This window comes from Exophiala bonariae (genome assembly GCF_035927105.1).
Source record: "Exophiala bonariae strain CCFEE 5792 chromosome Unknown scaffold_18, whole genome shotgun sequence".
NCBI classification, from domain to species: Eukaryota; Fungi; Ascomycota; class Eurotiomycetes; order Chaetothyriales; family Herpotrichiellaceae; genus Exophiala; species Exophiala bonariae.
In genome coordinates, this window is record NW_027042493.1 from 261431 (window position 1) to 283582 (window position 22152).

Sequence of the window (22152 nt, forward strand, 5' to 3'; positions counted from 1 at the left end):
CGAATTATACCATGGGCACGGATAGGGTGCCTCAACGGTAATCCCACAATTGGCCTGATTGCTTGCGAATGCTGCTAGCCGATGGAGTGGATATGACTATTTCCTCTGGTACCTTTTCCGAGCTGGGGTAGACGATTTGCGGGGGGCCTAGATTTTCCAAGAACTGAGGCACAGATGCACTCCGCGATGGGGACCAGAACACCTAGCTTATTGGTGGGTCATATGTGTGCCGTGTCCTGGCGAAGATGGTGCCTCGCAAGCTCATCTAGAGACGGACGACTTGGGATGTGTATATATTGCCATTGTTTCTGCATATTACAGCTGATAGACCCTCGTCTTCCTCAACCTTGTCGCTTCGGAAACAAACATCTCATAGCATGAGCCAGCCACAGGAAAAGACAATCCCTCCAGTGGAAGTGGAGACGATGGATGCCAATATCCAGAAACCACCCATTGCGACCCTGTCAGCAGGTGATCTGGATGTCGGTGCAAGCTTGATTCAGAATCATGACACTAGTTTCACTGAGGACGGTAAGCAGAGAACTACTTGACCTACCGAACAACGTACTAACAAAATTCGTAGAGGAGAAGAAGGTTCTCAGGAAGATCGATTGGCATATCATTCCTCTCGCTGCCTGGGCTTGCGGCCTTCAATATGTTGACAAGGCAGGTAGCATCAAGATAAAGCCGAAAACGAGGGAACTCACTAATATGAAGTCTGCAGTCTGGACTTGGAGCTGCAGCAACATACGGTCTTCGTGACGACCTGCACCTTGTGGGCCAGGAGTTTTCCTGGTGTGTTTCGGTGAGTGTTCTCCATTCCGCACATGTAAAGGGCTAGCTCTGACGAGGACGTCCAGATGTTTTACTTCGGCTATCTAGCAGGCTCCTTCCTGGCTGGTCGATGCTTGCAGTATTTCCATGCTGGCAAGGTCATCGGTGTTGCTTACTTCGTCTGGGGTTGCACCTTGTTGGGATGCGTCGGTGCGAAAAACTTCGGAACGTTGCTTGCGCTCCGATTCCTGCTTGGGTAGGAACACAATCAGACGATCTTTGGAGCCAATGGAGAAACGACTAACACGAAGGATTTTAGACTGTTCGAGTCAGCTCTCGTGCCTGGGTTGTTACTGATGTAGGGTTTTTCTGATAATCCAGACATTTGTGACTTGCAACTAACTCTTACTTCACAGCACCACCATGTGGTACAGACAGCGAGAACAATCACTTCGCTTCGGTCTTTGGACTGCCACCAATGGGCTTTTGCCGGTTCCCTTTCTGGTCATCTATTGGGGTGGGTGCACACACACTAGGTTGTTAATAAAAGTCTCGGCTAATCAGCCCATTGGCAGGTCTCGGTCATGTTGAGTCTGGCCCATTGGTAAGGGAGCTCAAGCACCTGCTCACGTTGAAAAGTCGCTAATGATCACCCAGACCAGCTGGCGCTTGATTTTCTTGTTACTTGGATTATTGAGCTGTGCCACTGGGGCCATCCTCGTGAGTTGAAGCCCCCTAGAAGCGTCTAAGTCTTCTTGTCTGACTCAGGCGATTAGTATCTCTGGATGCCAGACTCACCCATCACGGCAAAATGGCTCAGCGAGAGAGAAAAGACCATTGCCGTGAAACGTCTAGTTGATGACCAGTTAGGAGTCAAGAACAGTAAGATCATCATATCATGATGTCCAAAACTCATTATACTAACCCAATCAATTCAGCCCATTTCAAATGGGCGCAAGCAAGAGAATGCGCCACCGATTGGCGGTTCTGGATGATGGTTCTTCAGATGTTCTTCTCCCAGGCCGCAGGAAACGTCACCACGAATTTCCTCGGGATTATCATCAAAGTCAGTATCTCAGCATAAAGTGGTTTGGAACTCAGGATGGCCACTAACCATCGCGTTTGCAGGGATTTGGATACACAGCATTGAAGGCACAGCTATACACAGCTCCAAACTTCGCCATACAGGTGAGAGAACTTATGACCACCTCTGTGATATTGGTGGTAGGCCATTGCTGATGTCCACCTAGTTCGCAATGGTCCTGGTTGTTTGCGCCCCGCCATCACTCAGCCCACGGTTCCGAAACATGAAGCAAGTCATAACAGCGACGGCCAGCCTTGTCGCCGTGATAGGGATTGTCCTATTGTACGTGACACCGGCTGAGGAGCAGTACAAGACTCGTCGGTTGGCGTCATGCATCATCATCTCCTTCCACACTCCCAATTATACAGCCATCATGGCGACCATTGGTAGCAACACATCTGGATTCACGCGGCGCCAGCTTTCGACCTCGATGGCTTTCTTCCTCTACTGCGTCATCAACATTATTACGCCTCAGACCTTCTTGGGCTCTGAGTCACCTCGATACCATACTGGTCTCGGATTTGTCCTTGGGTATGATCACTACCATCATGCGTTTTTCATGTAATTGTGCTGACTTCGGATGTCTTCTAGGATGCTCTCTGTGTTTATCGTACTAGCATACTCCACGGCACTCTTCCTGAAACTTGAGAATAATCGTCGTGACAAGAAGGCTATGACCAATCCGGAGTATGCCGCCGGCGAAAAGAACTTCGATGAAATGTCTGGTCTTAGGTACGAGGCTTGTCTGGCTGAGTTAGCCGAAGATCATTACTTACTAACATCAAAAACCAGAGACCAAACGGATATTCAGAACAAGCATTTTCGTTATTCAGGATAAATGGTCTCAGCATCAATGTACATATCTTACAGCATAGGTTGATTTCCACACTTACGTGTGCACGAGAGAAACCTGAGATTTGATGGAGAGGTTCATTGACAAGGCTGCGAGATGAACATCGGGAGCTTGTCGCACCGACTACCCTTCTCAGAAGTCTGCTCGGAGTCACAAGCGTGTGCGCATTTTCTTTAATACACAATTGCCCCAGTGGAGTCAAACAACCCCTGTTGGACATTTCACTGTGTTGCAAGTGTCTGGATTTGTGTAGCGATGAGCAGCCTTTGATGTAAGAGAAGTGTGCCCCTGCTTGCCACAAACCGGTGGGAAAATCAACCAATGATCTGGACACACGTTCATACCCCCTCCTTCTCCACGCGGGAGGCTGATACTTTTTCAAATTCACATGTGCTACACAAACTTTGCGTTCCAGCCTTGTGCCATTATAAGATTGACAGTACTTTGTCTCGTGTTCTTGTGACCTGTTCGATCAGGAACATGGAGCAGGTGTTGGATGAGTTCGGCCGGCGGTCCAGAGACTTCCAGGCCCTTGACGCTGGCCGCAGTAAGTTCACAGAGGTAAGTTGGGGCGGGTCTGACGATTCAACGCATTTTAATGGGAACCCAGGATATTTTAACTCAGTTACGAGAAGTTGTGGCGAAGTTGAAGAAAGCCGAGGAGGATTGCGAGGTCGAGGTGTTGATGAAATCTTATTATCAGCAACAAATCCAGAACCTCGAGAAACAGGTCAAAGCAGCGGTACATAGATACCCTGGGCAAGAACTTACACATCTGACCCGATGCCAGGAAAAGCGTTCGTTCGTCGTTGTGGTTATTGATGCGGATGGAGATCCATATATGGTAAGAGTTTCAAACCCCGAGAACTGACTGCAAGGCCAGATAATTTGAGCATTAGTTTCATCCCACACTGCTTGAACAGGGCGGAGAGTTTGCCGCAGATGAATTGCAAAAGAAAGTCCGCGAGTATCTACGTACTTTTCCAGAAGACTCAGATGATTTTGTGATTATCGTCAAAGCGTTTGCTGGACTGGATAAGTTGGTATCCACACTCACAGCAAACGGAAGAATTCGTTCAGAGTCGCAGCTCCGGCACTTTGTCGCGAATTTTAACAAACGATCGACATTCTTTGATTTCATTGATGTGGGATATGGCAAGGAGAGAGCAGACCAGAAAGTGAGAGGTATGTTTCCAATGCCCAGATCGAGACATCGTATTTCTTTAATGGTTGCTAAATACCTGGGTGACCTGTTGCAGAAAACGTCAGGTTTTATCTCGACATGCCACAGTGCAAGCGTATTTTTCTGGCTTGTTGCCATGATGGAGGTTATGTAACCTTTCTGGAAAACCTGATTCAAGACTCGCGAGTCGAGCGGGTGACCTTGATCGAAGGGGACTCTGTCGCTTTCGGCTTCCAACAATTGAATCTCAGGACAACAAGTTTTCCTTCTGTGTTCTGCGGTCTGAAATCGAGCAATGTACCATCTCAACCTTCGAAGAAGTTCAAGATTGAGATGACGCCGCAGCAAGCGAGAAAGTTGGCCGCTGCTTCATTCAACTCTGGAGGAGAACGGCGTGATGTCCCACTTAGTGTCGACCCGAACTTACTGAAGGATATAAGAAGCCTCAATCTTTGCCATTGGCTGTTTCTGCGGGGTGAATGCCGTGGATGCGATAGAAATCATTCGCATTTCCCGTTGACCGACCCTGAGTTCGATGCACTATGGCTTCTTGCACGCCAAGGCCCTTGCAGAATTTGGAAGCAGCAAGGTAGATGCGAAGATGGGAGGTGTATCTACGGGCATGGTCAGTATTGAAACCGCAGTGGCTTGGTGAGAAGCGAGGTTGTCGTCCTGGAGAGATGAACACGACTTGGATAGCGCGTGGTTTGTTGTGTAAGATAGGGGGACCCATGATCGGTCGTTGGAGGATTTGAGTCGTAAAAATCGCTCCTGAGCTTTGGATTGAGCGGCTGCCCGCTGGGGCAGTATTGGAGTTTATGCTGAAAGGTATGATTGCGCGTGGAAGAGAGATTTCATTTAGTGGAAAGTTGAAGGGTCGAGGATAGTCATATGTTTCAGATTGTAGACACTTATGAGGACAAGACAGTTGGCCGAGTTTCGCCAGATTTTTGTGGGATATCTGCAGTTATCAGTTAGGTTAGTTAGGTCAAGTTAGGGTCTTTTTTCTACCTTGCACTGCTCGTTAGGGTTCTTAGCTGTCCACCCAAGTGGCTAGGACTGGCGATTAGATGAGTATATGTGCACTAGATCCTTGATGGCGACTTGCTGTGGAGTGTCCCAGAACGGCGGCACTTGCTTCACTACCTCACTCAACTTCTTCAAAGAGACCATACCCCTAGTCGCACTTTTCTCAGGCACTGTCTCTCTATGAGAATCAAAAGCGCTGTTGAATATCTCCAGCGACATGGGGCCCGTGTAACCTGTGGCGAGGACAGCGGCGGCCACCAGCTCCGCCGGCATATAAGCGCCCAGAGCAGTCTCAAAAGGAAAAAGACGATGAACGCGAGACCAGGGCAACAGCGGTGGCGTGTCCTGATCCTTAGGTGGTTGGAAAGTGCGAGGGTCGACACATGCAGCATCGCCGACTTGGAAGAAAAAGATCTTCTCAGCAGGCAAAGTCTTAACGAGTGAGGCCATGGAGAGACACAAGACTTCAATCGCTTCCTCCAGAGTGGAATATATGCGGCCGTGAAGCGCAGAGTTGTAAGGGTCCGCCCACTCGACGGCGAGTACATTGAAAGCATCGATCACGACCCCGACATTTGGTCGATTGGCCATACGCACTGCCTCCCAGGATGTGGACCATGTGTTGTTACGTGTTGCCCATGAGAGACCCTCGTAGCCTATTTTGAGCATACGACCACCATCAGTGTGGGCGAATGATGCTGCCATGTCGCCCAATTCGGCCAGGTCTCGTGCAACGACATTCAAGTCGGTGGTAACACCGGCGTCCGCGCGGATGCTGGCGCACATGAACACCAAGTCTGTGTCGAAAGCGCGCATGAATGGGAAGCGCTTTGCCACTAGCTCGAGGGTTGCAGTGCGTTCGTGGGCATCTTTGACACCCTCGATCTTCCGTAGTGGCTGTGTGCAAGCGACCCGCATACCCAGCGACTTCACGAGGTCTCCTAACCTTTGAGCAACTTCGAGATTCTCAGGAGTATCTTCCCATAGTCGACTCCCATCCAGACCGTGTTCCTCGAGATATGCCTCCCAGCACTCGTCAAATAGGTCAATCCATTTGTATCCTGCTTCCGCAGCTGCTCGCAGTCGTGGTTCCAGCTTGTGCTTCTTACTGTAGCCTAGGGAAAGAGTAGCAATTCCAAATTCATTCTTGATGGTTTCAGGTGGCCATGATATTGGTCGCGCAATGGAGAGTATGCGTCCAGACATTGTAGTGCCTAATCTCAAAAGGCAGGCTTTGGACTTCAGCTGTTAGGCTTACTTAAACTCTGTCAATGACATATCTCTACTGAAGCTTGATATGTCTGTGGACGAGGTTCGGAAGAAAGGCTCTAAATCTCTGGTCATCCTGCATGCCAGGCCTCGGGCCTTTGATTAATGCACCGATCAACGTGGGAGTGCGAGGAACTCATGGTCGTGCGGGGTAGTGGGTATTCACCAACCCTTCAATGCGTCCAAGACCCATCGAGGGTTAGTTGGATTGTCTCGCTAAGTTTATAGTCGATTACTCTTTACTGATCTAGATGTTGAGTGAGACTGCACTGCCATCAGAGCCTCTTGCACCGCGTCTGCACTCGGCGCTCTCTCAAGCCAGAGTGTGCTTTGGGCTGCAACTATGTGGACCAGAACCTCACTCCCAAACAAGATTTTCCAGCCTTTCTGCTCAGCTACATCTAACAGTCTCGTTCGCAGAGGGTGGTAACACATATCCAGGAGAGTACCCTTGCTTGCATTTCGGCTGAGGAAAGCGTGAGTTATGTCCCAAGCGAGGACTTCCCCAGGGTCTCTTGGCTGCTCGCTGGGAACGGTGCCAATGATGACCTGCGGAGTTGGAATACTCCGCGCCTCGTTGACCATTTCGATGTGCCTGAGTTTAATTCCAGGTGTGGACTTTTGCATTTCAGAGATGAGATCATCAACTTCGGACTTCAGTCGGTTCACAATATATATCTCAGATGGCTGAAGCCAAGTCCACAGTGCATAAATTGCACTTCGGGATGCTCCTCCAGCACCGACAACGAGTGCTGGCTGACCTTTTGTGGTCTGGGCGATATCGGGTTGACATGTTGTCAGAGTCTTGTGAATGCCGATACAGTCCGTGTTTGTGCCGACATGGATCCGCTTGCCAGATGCATTGAGTCGAGCAAAGACAGTATTGACGGCACCGATTGCTCGAGCTTCTTCGGTGATGACATCAACAGAAGACATGAATTTGATCTTGTTCGGCATGGTTATACTTGCACCCATGAAATCACTTCTGTAGACAGCATCTAGAAATCGGCCTGGGTCGGTAGTCTCGCAGAGATCGTAGGTCCATGATGCGCCAGCGTGTTTGAAGAAAATGGAATTTATTAGGGGCGAAAGTGAATGTTGTATCTGTGCTCCTCCAAAAAGATGAATATGGAGGCGCTGCGAAAATGAGGTTGATGTGAACGGTGATGTCCCGTATGAGTAAGATTGAGATAGAACACTCATGTTGGCACTTGTAGTAAGCCGTGGCTGACCAGTACCAACTCGTCCCAGTTAACGATGGCTTAGTTGATAGCGACAGTAGGTACATATCCCCGTGTAATTTAAAGGGCGTCGAATTGCTTGCAAATACAAATTGCAGCCGGCTATGCACTCTGCCGGCAGGTGGGTGGCAGGGTACTGACTCTGTGGTTAGGTCATCACCATGCACACATGTCTTTCATGAATTGGGTTGGCTTCCTCCGCTTATGAGTGGTCCGTTGTGGCTAGTGGGGGACTTTATTGTATGGGTATGGCAAATTGCGTTTTCATTCTTCTGGTCAATTATTGATTTCTGCCTCCTCTCAAGCATGAGGCAACCGCATCGCTTTCTTCTGCTCAATGACATGGAGCCAAAAAGTCAAAGAACTTAGCTTATGGACTCTCAAGAATGCTGAATGCCTTGATTATGACTACAGCGAATTAATTCATATGGTAGGTGTATGCTGGCCGAGCTATGTTTGTTCTGCAACCCTCTGATGCTATTCCTCGGGTGTGACCTTCCTCAAGATTCTGTGTTCTGTGCTCTGCTTCTAGGGGTTGCATGAAGTGACCCACTGGTGAGGAATCCGCAGGAGACAAACCTTACAGACGCATCCACCTTTGGTAGGTATGAAATGATGCAAACGGCAAGACAGAAGAGGTTGAGGTGCATGTCGGATTCGGGAAGAACACTGGCATAGTCATGAGCAGCCTTGTCCCAGAGCCTCGCAGCCTTGCGGTGTGTCAGTCACAGCAAAATTCAACCTTGCAGCCGATTACTTCACTCTTCATTCCTGCCTCGAGATCAGTCCGACTTGATCGCCGACAGTACTTCACTGTCAATAGCCAAACCTGCCTCTTTTGGCTTGATCACTGGTAGTGACTTACCTTGCTCGGCTTCCACCAGATCAACCCTCACCAATTCCCATGCTTATAAGTACCTCCTCCTCCTCCTCACATTCTCTTCCTCCCGACTTTCTTTTCCCTCTTCCATACTTACCTTGCGAGGGCAACTGAGATCAAGTATCCAGTTTGCCACATTGACATCTTACCATTGCACAGCGGTTCAAGGTGGCTTTGTCGAAGTTTCCCTCGGGCGCTTCCCTTGCGGAATTTTTGGCTCTTTCACTTCCTTTTCATCACTGTTTTCTCATCCTTGAGATGGGCTTTGGAGAAGAGTTGCTCTCTGTAGGGGGTTTTCTTGTAAACCAGGGTGAGAATTCTTTGAGATGGAAGAGTACACAGCCGATGCCCGGCCCAGCCGCAAGCCCACCTCGCAGCTCATGGTGGCATAAAGGAAGTGAGATGATGGGAACCTCACACTCCTCCTCCTGGTCTTAAATAAGTCGAAGTAGCACGGATGATAGTAATCAAGGGCAAGATGTCGCAGGCCTCTCACCCACACAAGCTCCTCCGGTGTTTGTACTGGAGCATCATTCAGCTATTTCAGCTAGACGCTGTCCCAGAATCTCAGTTGAGCCCCAAAATGTCTCACGAAGGCCTGTTGCTTAGTTTTTTCTGCTTTCTTCTAACAGCGCTTAAGCGAACGTCCCATAGCTGGGGTTAGAATTAAATCAAAGGACGTGGGTCAGTGGCTCAAATTCTGAAGTTTGGAGAACGATCCGAGTATTGCTAAATTCATCTTACTGACGAGACTTTGGTCTAGTACCCTCTTTCCATGGTGCAAGGTTGAAGGTGGTCAGAAGAATATAATTAACAGTTGTTCACACGGTCACACGGTCTCTATCTCTCGAAGGGCATGAGATGGCATGATGAAATCTGAGTCAGTGTTGGATGATGACAAAGGAAGAGCCAGAAAGGAAACGCGTTCGCGTCGAGATATTTTATTTCAAAAGACGGAAGTCACCCCTCATTTGGAGGGGTTGCGCTTTCCTTCAATCCAATTTGCTTCTACCTGCTCTCGAATCACTTTGAAGTTAACTAGCAGAACACCTGCGTACCTCATCGAGAGTCAATCAAGATGCTGATCCAAGAATCTCACAAAGATGTGCCCACAAGTGCCGCAGGAGAAGGCTCAATGCGTGAGATCCTCCTGTGTGCCCAAACACACCAGTAACCCAGGCTGAGCAATGATTTATCCTCAAAGGCATCTATCTGTTCCATCCCACAATCCCTGGGTACCCAAACGCGAAGTTCCCGGGAGTTGTGATCTTCTCTGAGATTTACCAAGGTATGTTGCCGTGTCCTTACACCTGCAGATGTTGGTCGTCTGCAAAACAACACAGATGGGATTTCACGAGGAGCAAAATGACTAAAACTGCTGCGCATTCAGTGACGGGTCCCGTAGCCCGCTTCGCGAGACAGATCGCAGGACAAGGATACATTGTGGCTGCACCCTCCTCTTACCACGAATTCACCGGCCCCGAACCTCTTGCCTACGATGTTCCAGGAACTGATGCAGGCAACGAATGGAAAATAGCCAAGAAGGTCGTAGCCTATGACGAAGACGCGGAACTCTCTGTGTCCCTCCTTCTAGGTCTCAAGACATGCAACGGAAAAGTGGGAGCCACAGGCATGTGTCTGGGAGGACATCTGGCATACAGATGCGCACTGGACACACGGGTCAAGGCTGCAGTCTGCTATTTTGCAACAGATATCCACAGTCATAGTCTCGGAGAGGGAAAAAGTGATGACAGTCTCACAAGAGCTGGAGATATCAAAGGCGAGCTGGTCATGATTTTCGGAAAGAGTGACAACCATGTGCCGCCCGAAGGTAGGGATCTGATCCGGAAGACACTGCATGAAAAGGGTGTCGACTTTTCGTTCTATGAAGTCTTCGGAGCACAACATGCTTTCATTAGAGACGAGTTGAGCAAGGGACGATACGATCCAGCGATTAGTAAAGTCTGCTTTGAGATGTTGTTGGAAGTCTTTGGCCGTCGCCTCAAGCTTGATCTTGGGGAGCCGAGTGGAGAAAAATTGGTGATCGAAGACGTCTGCTAGAAGAGGACATACCAGGTAGAACAAGACTATCACCCTGTTTGCCTGAATGAACACAAATAATTCACTACCAAGGACTCATACAATTTACAGTTTTGCTTCACTCTTCTTCAACTCCTCCTCCGTACCTTTCTTCTCTCCAGCCTCTCCCGTGGTCTTGTACCCGAACAGATACGCCGCCACCTTCCGAATCTGCACCTCCTCGCTCCCCTCGGTAATGCGATACCTCCTGAAATGGCGCCAGATATGCTCGAAAGGATAATGCCTCGAATATCCGACACCGCCATGGACCTGAATGGCACGGTCGGCAGCCTCGGTACACAGGCGATTGGCATAGTAATTACACATGCCGATCTTGTGGCCGAGCTGCTGCTCGATGGCGACCCAGGGGGCCTTCCCCGCGGCCTTGGCCTTGGCGGTGACCTGGTCCATCTCGACGGCGGTGCGCAGGATCAGCAGGCGCAGCATTTCCTGCTGGGTGGCGAGCTCCACCAGCGGCCACTGGATGGCCTGGTTGGACGAGAGCGCCTTGCCGAACACCTTGCGGCTGTTGGCGTACTCGACGCTGCGGTCGATGCAATATCGTGCCGCGCCGCAGCTGGAGCTCGCTTGTCGGATGCGGTTCTCGTGCGTGAACGTCTGTGCGATGGCCAGGCCGTTGTCCAGCGGGCCGAGGATCGCAGACGCTGGCACCTTGACGCTCTTGAATAGGACGGTCGCGTGGTCGGTCGGCATGTTCAGCGTCCATTGGTATGATGCGACTTCCACACCTGGGGTTTCGCGAGGGACGATGAAGGCCGTGATACCACGTGGAGATCCTGCTTTGCCGGATGTTCGAGCAAACACGAGGCAGTGCGTGGCACTGTGCATCCCGGTCTGCCATTTCTTGTTGCCGTCGATTTCGTAGCCCGGCTCGCCGTTCGGTAGTGTGATGGCTTTGGCGGTCGTGTCCATGTGTGTTGCGTCGCTGCCATGGTGGATTTCGGTCAGCCCGAACGTGGACCGGAATTCGCCCTTGATGCTCGCGGGGATGAAGGTCTTCTGTTGCTCGGGTGTGCCGTAGTGCTGCAGCATGATCACGATGGGATTGTTGCCGACTACACTGTGCTCGTTCTGCAGGTCGTTGGCGAGGCTGACGCCGCCGCCGTAGACTGGATGTGATGCCAGATGGTACCGAATGGCACACATGTAGAGATTCTGCTCGGTGCTTCCAGCACCGCCAAACTCGGTAGGGAATGAGAAGCGCCAGAACCCCGCCTCGTCAGCCAGTTTCCGGGCTTGACTTAGTAAGACTTCCCAGTCGTGTGTGGGAAGGCCTTGGTTGTCCCATTGCGTCCGCGAGGCTTCCCGTCTGTGGTCGAAGAAACGATTATTGTCATCTTTGTGTTGGAGGGGAATGATCTTCTCGTTGATGAATGTGTCTAGGCGTTTTAGATGAGCTTGGACATCGGGCGGTAATTCGAAGTTCATCTTGTTGGATCAAGCAGCAATAAGCACGACAGATTGGTACTTATGATCAAGCAGAGTCAAATTCAAACAAGAAATTCAGATAAGACAGAGGTGAGTGCTCCTCGATGAGCAGTTCATGATATTCTTGGAGCTATTCATGATATCTTCTGATGACCCGTCGGATGTTCCTGTCATCAAGTGCGGAGAATGGCTGATGTTCTGGGGAAGTCATTGTCTTGTTGCTCGGGCCTCGGTTGAATGATGTTGGTTGTACGAGTACCTCGCAAGTTGTTGACTCGGGCGTCCCTCCCAAACCCGCCAAGGCCAGATCGCGTCTGACTCAGCATCCCAGTTTTGACGAGTCGTACAGACGCGTTCACCTCCGTGCGATACCCTGTCACACAGTCGTAAGTTGTCACTGTCAATCTGTCAAAGCCGTTTGGACGGTATAAATCTACAGCAACGGCATCAAATACTATAAATGGGGAGTGGTAGACAGATCCATCGTTAGGCCACATTACCACGCTTTTACTCCAAATGCTACCTACCTAGGCACCTACCCATGTACCTACTAGTAGGTGCTTTGTGAGATTTCATCAGTAGCCACGATTACAACGCAAGGGAGCACAATCGACCAGAACAAGGACCCAGGCCCAGAGAGATGCATCGACAAAGTCTAGATTGGTGGGCTTTTGATGAGGATCGTACAAGTCCAGCACATGTGTTTCTCAACACCCAGGTAGGAAATGCTTGCAGGCATTCCACGATCTCCTATGAGATTTTGTCTCGCACGCTCTCAAATGCGCTCGAGACAGGCAAATACCTCGTACACCCTCTCAAAATTTTTCTGGTGAAAAGTTTACAGGTTGAGAGATCTGGAGCAGAACTCATTATTATTCCTCGTATTTCACCTCGTAATCTGGACTTTTGGATTTCCACAGCCAAGGTCGATAGTCCTGCCTGCGATGGCGTGCAATGAATGTAGTGACGCTTGTATTTCTGCCACTTGACAAGGATCACTACACCATTGCATACCTCCGTACCTAGGTAGTCAACAAGGAAAGGAAAATTCTGTTGGAATACGAAAGCGTTTCGAGTATCTTCCAAACTGGGAGCCATCCCATGCTACAGGGCAAATTTGGTGTGTATCGTGGCTTTCGGAATTTCTGGAGATGCTCGCCCATTGCAATCGCCACCAATTCAGGTGAAACTAGAATTGCAGTTCATTTGACATCAACAGCTGATCAATCAGCCGTGTCTCTTGTTTGGAAAATGGGCATTTCATGATCAAAATATCTCATCCCTCCAAGTTGCTGCAACTTAATCTTTCCTGTGCACACAGACCACCTTGGTGCATTTTATGTACCCTAGGCATCTCCGAACCTTCCCTCAGTTGGCTGCCCGTTGTGGCGACTCTGTGGATCAAAAACAAGATCTCAAGGAGGAGACATTTGGCGGGATTTTCATCCGTGTTCAGTTGTGCAACCAAGAGATCGCTGGAAAACAGGCGTAATAGGCTCCAAGCGCGCAGAATGGTGCCACTACTCCGTATTCGATCGATATTTGATGAGCAAATGTGCATCCCCTATATCGATATTCCGATTCTGGCCAGGTGGGTTCTCGCTTCCAAGATAAGGTTTGTCGGATGATTGACCGCCAAGAATGTGTTACCGAACAGCCCGGGTGAACACGAGTCAGAGACGGCATGTGTCTCAGTGGGATGATTCCGACCACCTCCAGAGTCTTGGTCGAGTGCTAAATGAGCGGCTCGCCATTATGATCGATCATCTTGAAGTACTTGTACACAGGAATCTCGGTCTTGCGGGCCGCAGTCCTCTGATTCCTACGAGAGATGCGGCATGAACAGGAGTTCTTGTGAGATCCAGCTTGAGTTCTGATGACACACTGTGACACGAGTAGATACAAACAGTACACGCGGGACGAACTTGATGGGAACCCCGCGTTGAAACCCTCTGCATTTAGACCTCGATGCAACTTTGAGATGTTTTATGGTGGCAACCCCCAGGAAGTTCTAATCTCTTCACCAAGCCACATGCTGCCAAGAACCAATATCAGGGTTAGTAGATCAACTAGTCCTCTTTGGGCTTAGACTTCACTTCCTTCTCCTTTAATTTCAACCTCATCTTCTTACAGAGTTACCATCGTCGTGCATCGTGGCTGAATTGCGACCTTCTGAGCCGTCATGGCGCCAGGAACTCGTCTGGATAGAAAGCGCAACTAAACCTGGTTGCTTACATTTCGACCGCAACTTATCCGTATTGCTTTGGCTCTCTGGCTGCGGATTCCTTCTGGGACTGAAACAGGTAGTCGTCTCCTCCAGCTTCCACTATCATCTCTCGTATGTACCAGGGTCTGCTCAATCAGATGCTCTCAAAGCCCCCCTCCCTCTCGAATGAGCAAAACAGTGTGGCTGCATCATCAGCTTCGGACTTGCCAGATTCCAGATTCAGAGAATCCCGCAGCATTGCGTGCAGCAGCAGGCTTGGAGCACACATTTGATTCTCCTACAGCCATGACCCTTGTACGCTGGCCCATGCCGCAGCCGTTACGAAGCCAGAGCTTGCTTCATCAGATATTCTGCGTAAGTACCCAGGTAGGACACTTTTTTGGCTTCTCTTCCTGTTTTCCATAAGCTCTCCTTGCGTCTTCGAACGCGTCCATTCGTTTTTTTCTTTGCACAGCCGCTCTCTACAGGGCTATTGCTCCATACAATATGCCGCCATTCTTTCACCTTTTTCTATTCGTTAATTTGGTTTTGGGGTCTTTGGGAAAATGGGATGCTTATATACCAATGAAAGGAAACTTGTTGCAAAGAAATGTTGAGCCAACCTGTTCCTGTAGCGATCCAGCCGCCGCCTCATGGTCCAACGATAAAACTTTCTCCGATACTGCTGTTTCCGCCGTAGCTCCAGCTGGCTATTCGCAGCAGATCACCGATGCTCATATATGGACAGCAGGTGATGGGTTCCTCGGAGTGGCTGTGCTTGAAGAGTATGATGCTTCCATCGGTGCTCTCCTCTGCGACTCCCTGGAAGCATGTTCATCGTTTCAGATATACTTTGAGAAAGAGGAGGGTTCTGAGGTTGTCATCAAGGTTGCTTTCTGGGCCGGTGCTTTTGCTGCTCCCGATTCAGCCAGTGCAAACGCTCTCATCGCAGGTCTGAATGGATATACGAACACCACCTTGAGTACTCCAGATGGGTTCGATGTTCCCTCGTACGTGGGCAACCAAGCCATTCGACCACCTTCAGGGTCCAATTATTTCCTCGATTCCAAAATCTTCCATGGTCCCTTTGACACGGCTTCTTGCTCGAAGGAATGTGAAATCTTAGGATGCAACTTCTTCAATACTTATATTGTCTTGAAGAATGGCGTGAACCAAGGTCAATATTGTGATGTTTACAGTGATGCCATCGGCCATGAATGGGCTACAGAGTCCGGGAGCACAGTTGGAAAAACCAATTGGACAATCTCTCACAGCTTCACATGCACGTGGGCTGGTGAAAAACGTGGCCAAGACCCGAGCAGCAGTTCTGCATCTGCTTCAACAACCATGGGTGTCCAAGGTGCGGGTGACAAAGGCTCATGGGAACACCATCATCCTTGGCATGGAAGTGGTCCGAGGATCAGCACCTCCATCATCGGATCGTCAACATCGTCAACTACCTCGAAGAGTTCGAGCTCGATTCATGTTAGTGAGACGACAACAAAAACGAGATGGGGAACCGGAGCTTCCACTCAACCTGTTCATGAAACTTCATCGACAAAACCTCAAAGTTCAAGCTCTTCATTGATCGATCCCATTGGTCATGGCTCAACCAGTTCGTTAAGCTCTGAGGCTGTTACACGTTCAACACCTGGTCATTCATGGCTACATGACATGACAATCGCTCTCTCATCGGTTGATCCAGCCACAACTTCGAGCACAACCCCCTTCGTCATTTCCACCACTTCCTCGTTGGCGGCAACGACAAGCGGCCACGCGGTCAACCCCACGTACAATGGATCTCACACTTGGAACGGCACTTTGCCCAACGTTACGCATTGGTATGATTGGCTGTACAATCAGTCGACAAGCGCATTGACCACCACCACGACTTCCACCTTGCCCGTTGATCCGGCAACTACAACAACTTCGAGTACTTCGACAACAAGTATTGCTTACCCATCAGATTTTCCCTACAATGCAGGTCACCCGTGGAACGGAACATTGCCGAATGGTACTCATTGGTTTGACTGGCTCTACAACAGCTCTTCGAGCTCTGTAACCTCAACCACCACCTCGACTTTGGATGTTGATCCGGAAACTACCACGACGTCTTCTAGTGCTTCTTCGACTACAACAGCTACACATCCGCCAGCACCTCCCTTTAATGGAACACATCTATGGAATGGGACACTACCGAACGGCACTCATTGGTACGACTGGCTGTACAATGAAACAACGAGCGCCTTGATCACAACTAAAACCACGACCTCGACATTGATAGTCGATCCTTTGACTACTACGACGTCTAGCCAAGCTTACATTATAACGAGCAGTGTGTATCCCACCGTCTCGTTCAATGGGTCGTTGTGGAACGGCACACACTGGTACGACTGGATTTTCAACGAGACAACCAGTTCGCTGACCACGACCACCACTTCAACGTTGTTCATAGATCCTGAGACAACCACCACGACCAGTGCTTATTTGACTACAGTTACGTATCCAGCCACAAACCCCTGGAATGGTACGTTGTGGAACGGGACTCACTGGAATGGAACTCTACCTAACGGCACACACTGGTATGACTGGCTTTACAATGAGACGTCACCTTTGAGTACAACTACATCGACCTTGTTTGTTGACCCAGCCACTACTACCACAAGTGATTATGCAACTTCTACGACTGCTTACTCAGGGTACCCCTTCAATGGGACCTTTTCAAATCATACTCACTGGACTGATTGGAATGTGACAAATGGAACTCACTGGCAAGACTGGCTTTATAATGACACAACAAGCTCCTCAGTCAGTACAACTACATCTACACTGTTTGTAGATCCCACTTCTCTTACCACAAGCACTACCACGTATGCATATATCACGACCACTAGTGCATATCCCAGTGGCATCCCATACAATGGTTCTTTTCCTAACGGAACTCACTGGACTGACTGGAATGTAACATTACCCAACGGGACTCACTGGCAAGATTGGGTTCACAACGACACGGCAAGCTCCTCGATCAGTACAACTACATCTCCGTTGTTTGTGGACCCCGTTACCACCACCACCACCACTACGAGCGCCCACGTTACAACCAGTGCCGTGTATCCATATCCAACAGGCTTCAATGGAACTTTTCCTAACAATACACATTGGACAGACTGGAACATCACGCTCCCCTTCAACGGTACTTTACCAAACGGCACTCACTGGTATGATTGGATCTATAATTCAACCACCACGAGTGAGACTGCTACAACAACTATCACTTCTTTACTCGTGGATCCAACTGAGACAAGCACTACTTCACTCTATGTAACCACCAGTGCTTATTCCACGTATCCTTCTTATAATGGCTCTTTTCCCAATGGAACGCACTGGACAGATTGGAATATCACGCTTCCGGGAAACAGCACTCACTATTGGCCATACAATGAAACTACAACCAGCGCTGCAGTTGTAGAAACGACTACTACCAGCACCGTATCTCTGACTACCACCACCACCATGAGTTCCGCCGATCCAACAACTACCGGTCCAGCCTACAATGCGCATGGCAACACTTCGTTCCCATCATTCCCCTATAATGGCACCCAAGGCAATTCTTCATTTCCATCGTTCCCACACAACGGCACTCAAGGCAACTCGTCTTTCCCTTCATTCCCATCTAGCAATGCTTCTTATCCAAGCAGTAATTCCTCGTGGGCCGAAAATGGTTGTGACCCCACACCGCCATCTCAAATCTTGAAGAATCCTTCATTCGAGTGCTCTTTAGGTGGCTGGGCCATAGTTGAAGGAGATATCGTGTGGGGAGGAATGGCAGCTCCAACGATAAAGAGAAAGATGAAGAAGCGTGATACTACGTCTCCAGATCTTGCTTCAGACGGCAAGGGATTTGCTCGTCTGCATCCAAGTTCATCGTCTGATATTGCTACACTTTCACAGACTCTCTATACAGCTGCAGCAAACGGAAGCTATTGGTATTCATTTGATTACAGAGTCCCAGCGTCTGGAGACACCCCAGCCGAATGTTCATTGACTGTGTCTGACGATGAAGGTGTGCTGCAAGTTGTGTCCGGACTTGACTCCGCGACCGAGTGGACTAAAACTGGAAACGAATTCAAGATCAAGGAATTTACATCGACATTCTCCTGGGCATTCAGCTGCAACGGTGCTGAAACCGAGTCACCTATTCTGGATCTTGACAATTTTCGTCTAGGGGGTAGCAACGGGACATGGGCGTTCTCCAATGGCACATTCGCAGGGCCTCCCTCAAACATTACCTTTGGCGGGCCACCTGCGAACGGTAACTTCTCGTTCCCTCCAGCCAACCTGACCTACCCTGTCGTCGCCCCTCCTACATATAACTTGACTGCCCCTGCTGTTGCTCAGCCGCCTCAAAACGAGACGATTCCTTCGGATGAAGGCAACGACGACTCCACAACTTCCACCGGCACCTCCACGAAGCAGACTACCACAGGTGATGAGACTGTAGAACCGACCGAGAACGATGCACCAGCCCCAGAATCAGGCGATGCTCCCACTAACGGGACGACAACAATCCCACCACCTACTCGCAGAAGATTTAGACCGCGGCACCGGAATGCCAGGCTGTGATGGAGGCAAAAGAGCTCCTTCAGCTTGTGGGGGAGAGGTGATATGGGAATAATTTATCTTCCTTCTTTTGACGCCGGACTCTCAATTTCCTTCTTTATGAAAATTTCTAATGGTATCACGAAAATCTGTATGTTTTGTTCGAAAGATAATTTGATGTGTGAGCACAGAACTGTCAATCTTCATGAGAAATAATGCTCGGCGACTTCTCCCTTGCTCTCTGGACTTTATCATCATTTGACTAGCTATATGCTCTGCGGCTTGACCTTACAGCGCAATGGAAAAATGGAGTACCAGCTAGGTTCTAAGAAACTTCGTTCAACATATATTAGGTTACATTGGTACTTTTCGAATGCAATTTTAATGTGCGCAGCGCCACGTGTGGTGCACTGTGCTGAACTTTACGTGAAAGCTGATGGGTCGTTGCTTGAGTGAGACATCATGGAAACAAAACCACGAGCAGCTTTACGACTTGGAGTTGAGCGTTGATAGATACCACGCACCCACCACGTACACTTACGGAGTTGGCCGAATCTTGCGCAATGAGAATAGGGTAGATGGTCATTGAAAATAGGCGAAAACCAGTGCCTGGAACTCACGATTGGCGATCCGTGCATGCTCCAGCAGGCGATAACCGAGACGGGGTGGCGGAGCTGAGAATTGAGCTTTGAGGTTAGGAACTCAGGGCCTTACTCGAACGCTCGACGGCAAAGCAGTATTATTATTGTCATTGGAGCTATTGGTAATATTTCACGGACGTCCGCTGTTTCGATGGATGTATCCGTATACTACTTACAATACGAATTCCAAACCGCAGGTACAGAAACACTTGCCAAAGCAGTAGTAAGAAGGCATCGGATCCTGCTCGCTAAGGGGGCTGACATGGACCAAAGGGCCCGCTCCAGCTTCCAGCTCGCCTTATTCAATAATAGTCTCGTTTTACCGGTACCCAAAATTTAAGTGTCTGGAACTTTTGGCTTTCTGGCTCGTCGTTGAGAAGTGCTTGTGGACTGAATTGAAGAAGCTTATGCAACAAGCCTTTGATTGATTTGGGATGCTTATATTTGTGGAGATCTCTCACCTCGTACACGATATTTCTAACGATGCGCGTCTTTTCGGCTGTTTCCACGCTGTCAGGATTTAGACGTTCTGAGAGTCTGGAACTCGCACTCCCGTGCGTGCAAATATGACAGAAACTTGACTGTGGAGTGCATCCGAAATTCCGAACGAGATGCAAGGAGTAATCAGTATTACTTCGTACTGATAATCTCCGCATGATCCCTTCCAAACCCACGTTATTATTGTGGTTCAATGCCATCTGTTTTCGAGCGGAGAAAATGCAAAGGGGAGAACGTCCGTGATTTCCACCACCATCAGCCTCGCATAACAATGGTCGAATGAGCCAACCACAGAAGGCGCCAAAAATCCAGGGGCAGCCAGAAAAAGGCTTAAACGAAAGACAATTTGCATGCTAATCCGAATTTAGAACTCGGACTATTTGATATCACGAGATCCAACATCACTAGAAAAACTCTTCCTGTGAGATGACTAGTTATGTTGCTTCATGTCCACTGTACATTCCTCGTTATGGACAAGGGCAAAGGAACCAGACCGGAGCGGCCAACTGGGCCTCTGGCGGCCACGTCGGATACGAACTCAAAACAATATCCCCGATAACCCAGCTTGCAAGCTGACGGTCGCTCATTTCCACATTCGTATGTGTTCTTCATTTGGATTCTTGTGGACGTGGACGTGGTAAATATGTTTACCGACACCATACGGCTACCTCACGCTCCGTGACGAAGGGTGAGTATAAGTAATTGTGTAGGAGCCGGATGTCGATGAGATCTCTTCCCTCCCAAGCACTTACTTCATCAATTAGGCTCCGACCCCTAGTCACTCTTTAGAAACACGCTTTGCTCACTTTCTTGCAAATCTCACCCTAGTCACTCGTTGACCCATTCATCAACACCCCTTCATACACAAATCCAAAAATGAAGTTCTCTGCCAGCACCATCATCGTTGCGGCTTTGGCCAGCGTCGCCGCCGCCGTTCCTCAACCAGGGCCTCCAAAGCCAAACAACCCCCCTCCACCACCACCCCCTGGCGGCCCAGCACCCCCTCCAGGTGCTCCCGTCAACTGCCTGACCAGCACCACCGCCAGCAACCTGGTCAGCGGCTTCAGCTCTCTCCTGACCGCGTTTGACGTCAACGTGGCCAACAAGCTCCTCGCCTCCGACTTCACCGACACCTCGGACTCGATCAACTTCCTGGCCGGCATCCCCTTGGGCTCGACCACCTTCCCCTCCAAGCAGGCATTCATCGGCGGCCAGGGAACCCAGCCAGCCATCGGATTCTCCGTCTTGGCCATCGATGCCGTCACCTGTGACACCATTGCTTTCCGATGGGCCGCCACCCTAGGTCCCCAGACGCCTATCAAGGGTATCAACATCCTCAAGGCCTCCAACCTGAACGCCACCACTGCCGGATGGCAGATCAAGACAGTCTTCTCCGAGTTCAACTCCGGACTCTGGAGCGCAGAGGTTGGTGGAGTGTGTGTCTCTTAAACGCCACGATGCCTCATATGGTTCACGCAATACTGGGCCGATTTGGAAACGTGTACTTTGTCGCACCCATCTGCATCTTTTGGGAATGGTAGTCTTAGGATGACTTGTCTACCTTCGACCAGACATGTATGAGGGTCCTTAGTCCCCGAATATCCAAAATGATCTTGAGGAGTTTCAGGAGCATATGGAGGAACTGCACCGCTCAGACTTATTCGGTTTCTTCGGTACGATACTGAAGGGTAAATGGGGAAACGGCACTAGACCTGCTGCCTCACGCTGTCCCAGGAGCGGCACTTTACTAGAAATCTAATTTTAATGTCATTCGACTTTTTGATGCATCCATGATGATTCACTCCTCCTTCTACCTCGTACCTCGGCCCGCGACACACAAATGCAAGGTCTGGATGAGCAGAAACAAAGATAAAGCCTCTGGGCAGTAACAATAGGCCATGGCTTTGCCCTCACAGAGTACTTAGTAGCTAGTTTCGTGGACCGCACGAAAATTGCATAAACATTGTTAGGCTCGACTCCGTGGAGATTACGTATCGATCGAGATACGGGGAGAGGATGACATTCTCATGCAGTGCATGTGCGCTAAGGAACAAGATTTTGGGTTGTAGACAGGGTTAGTTGATCGGAGAGTTCCACCACTTGCATCGCTTTGCCGTAACAGGTTTTCAATTACCTTTACTCATGTTTTGGTTCCCGGTTTATTACATGCCGTCCAAGAAGACGTGAAGGTTGCTCGAAATGAAAGCGTAGAACATGTTTGTGTTTGGATGTTTCCATTATGCAGAACAATGGTTCAGATCCATTGTATCTTTGGTCTAGGTACGCTGGTACCTTACTAATTCCCTAGGTGGGTAGTCTATATATGCCAAAATTCCCCCAAATTTGCGGAGATATTGTAAGTATCTC

At 49.5% G+C, this 22152-nt stretch overlaps 8 protein-coding genes across 8 annotated transcripts; 5 read left to right on the top strand and 3 right to left on the bottom strand.

The window, feature by feature from the left end:
• Positions 1-377: 377 nt before the first annotated feature.
• Positions 378-2696, top strand: LTR84_004035 (uncharacterized protein; the record flags this gene model as incomplete). Its single annotated transcript, XM_064847614.1, has 14 exons — positions 378-531; positions 584-666; positions 725-805; positions 861-1030; positions 1094-1120; positions 1191-1291; positions 1350-1378; positions 1432-1494; positions 1551-1656; positions 1713-1840; positions 1903-1962; positions 2025-2389; positions 2450-2590; positions 2651-2696. 14 exons carry the CDS (start codon positions 378-380, stop codon positions 2694-2696), a joined length of 1554 nt encoding a protein of 517 aa, XP_064704726.1.
• A 495-nt stretch (positions 2697-3191) lies between these two features.
• On the top strand, positions 3192-4226 carry LTR84_004036 (uncharacterized protein; the record flags this gene model as incomplete). The annotated part of the gene is made up of 6 exons (XM_064847615.1): positions 3192-3272; positions 3337-3453; positions 3502-3555; positions 3611-3896; positions 4082-4089; positions 4146-4226. The coding sequence occupies 6 exons, from the start codon at positions 3192-3194 to the stop codon at positions 4224-4226; spliced, it is 627 nt and encodes a 208-aa protein (XP_064704727.1).
• A 721-nt stretch (positions 4227-4947) lies between these two features.
• On the bottom strand, positions 4948-6129 carry LTR84_004037 (uncharacterized protein; the record flags this gene model as incomplete). Its single annotated transcript, XM_064847616.1, has 1 exon — positions 4948-6129. One exon carries the CDS (start codon positions 6127-6129, stop codon positions 4948-4950), a length of 1182 nt encoding a protein of 393 aa, XP_064704728.1.
• A 285-nt stretch (positions 6130-6414) lies between these two features.
• LTR84_004038 (uncharacterized protein) lies at positions 6415-7395 on the bottom strand (the record flags this gene model as incomplete). The annotated part of the gene is made up of 1 exon (XM_064847617.1): positions 6415-7395. The coding sequence occupies one exon, from the start codon at positions 7393-7395 to the stop codon at positions 6415-6417; it is 981 nt and encodes a 326-aa protein (XP_064704729.1).
• Positions 7396-9448: 2053 nt separating this feature from the next.
• On the top strand, positions 9449-10374 carry LTR84_004039 (uncharacterized protein; the record flags this gene model as incomplete). Its single annotated transcript, XM_064847618.1, has 2 exons — positions 9449-9452; positions 9704-10374. 2 exons carry the CDS (start codon positions 9449-9451, stop codon positions 10372-10374), a joined length of 675 nt encoding a protein of 224 aa, XP_064704730.1.
• An 84-nt stretch (positions 10375-10458) lies between these two features.
• On the bottom strand, positions 10459-11841 carry LTR84_004040 (uncharacterized protein; the record flags this gene model as incomplete). Its single annotated transcript, XM_064847619.1, has 1 exon — positions 10459-11841. One exon carries the CDS (start codon positions 11839-11841, stop codon positions 10459-10461), a length of 1383 nt encoding a protein of 460 aa, XP_064704731.1.
• Positions 11842-14353: 2512 nt separating this feature from the next.
• Positions 14354-18670, top strand: LTR84_004041 (uncharacterized protein; the record flags this gene model as incomplete). Its single annotated transcript, XM_064847620.1, has 2 exons — positions 14354-14385; positions 14683-18670. The coding sequence occupies 2 exons, from the start codon at positions 14354-14356 to the stop codon at positions 18668-18670; spliced, it is 4020 nt and encodes a 1339-aa protein (XP_064704732.1).
• A 1991-nt stretch (positions 18671-20661) lies between these two features.
• LTR84_004042 (uncharacterized protein) lies at positions 20662-21234 on the top strand (the record flags this gene model as incomplete). Its single annotated transcript, XM_064847621.1, has 1 exon — positions 20662-21234. The coding sequence occupies one exon, from the start codon at positions 20662-20664 to the stop codon at positions 21232-21234; it is 573 nt and encodes a 190-aa protein (XP_064704733.1).
• Positions 21235-22152: the final 918 nt, after the last annotated feature.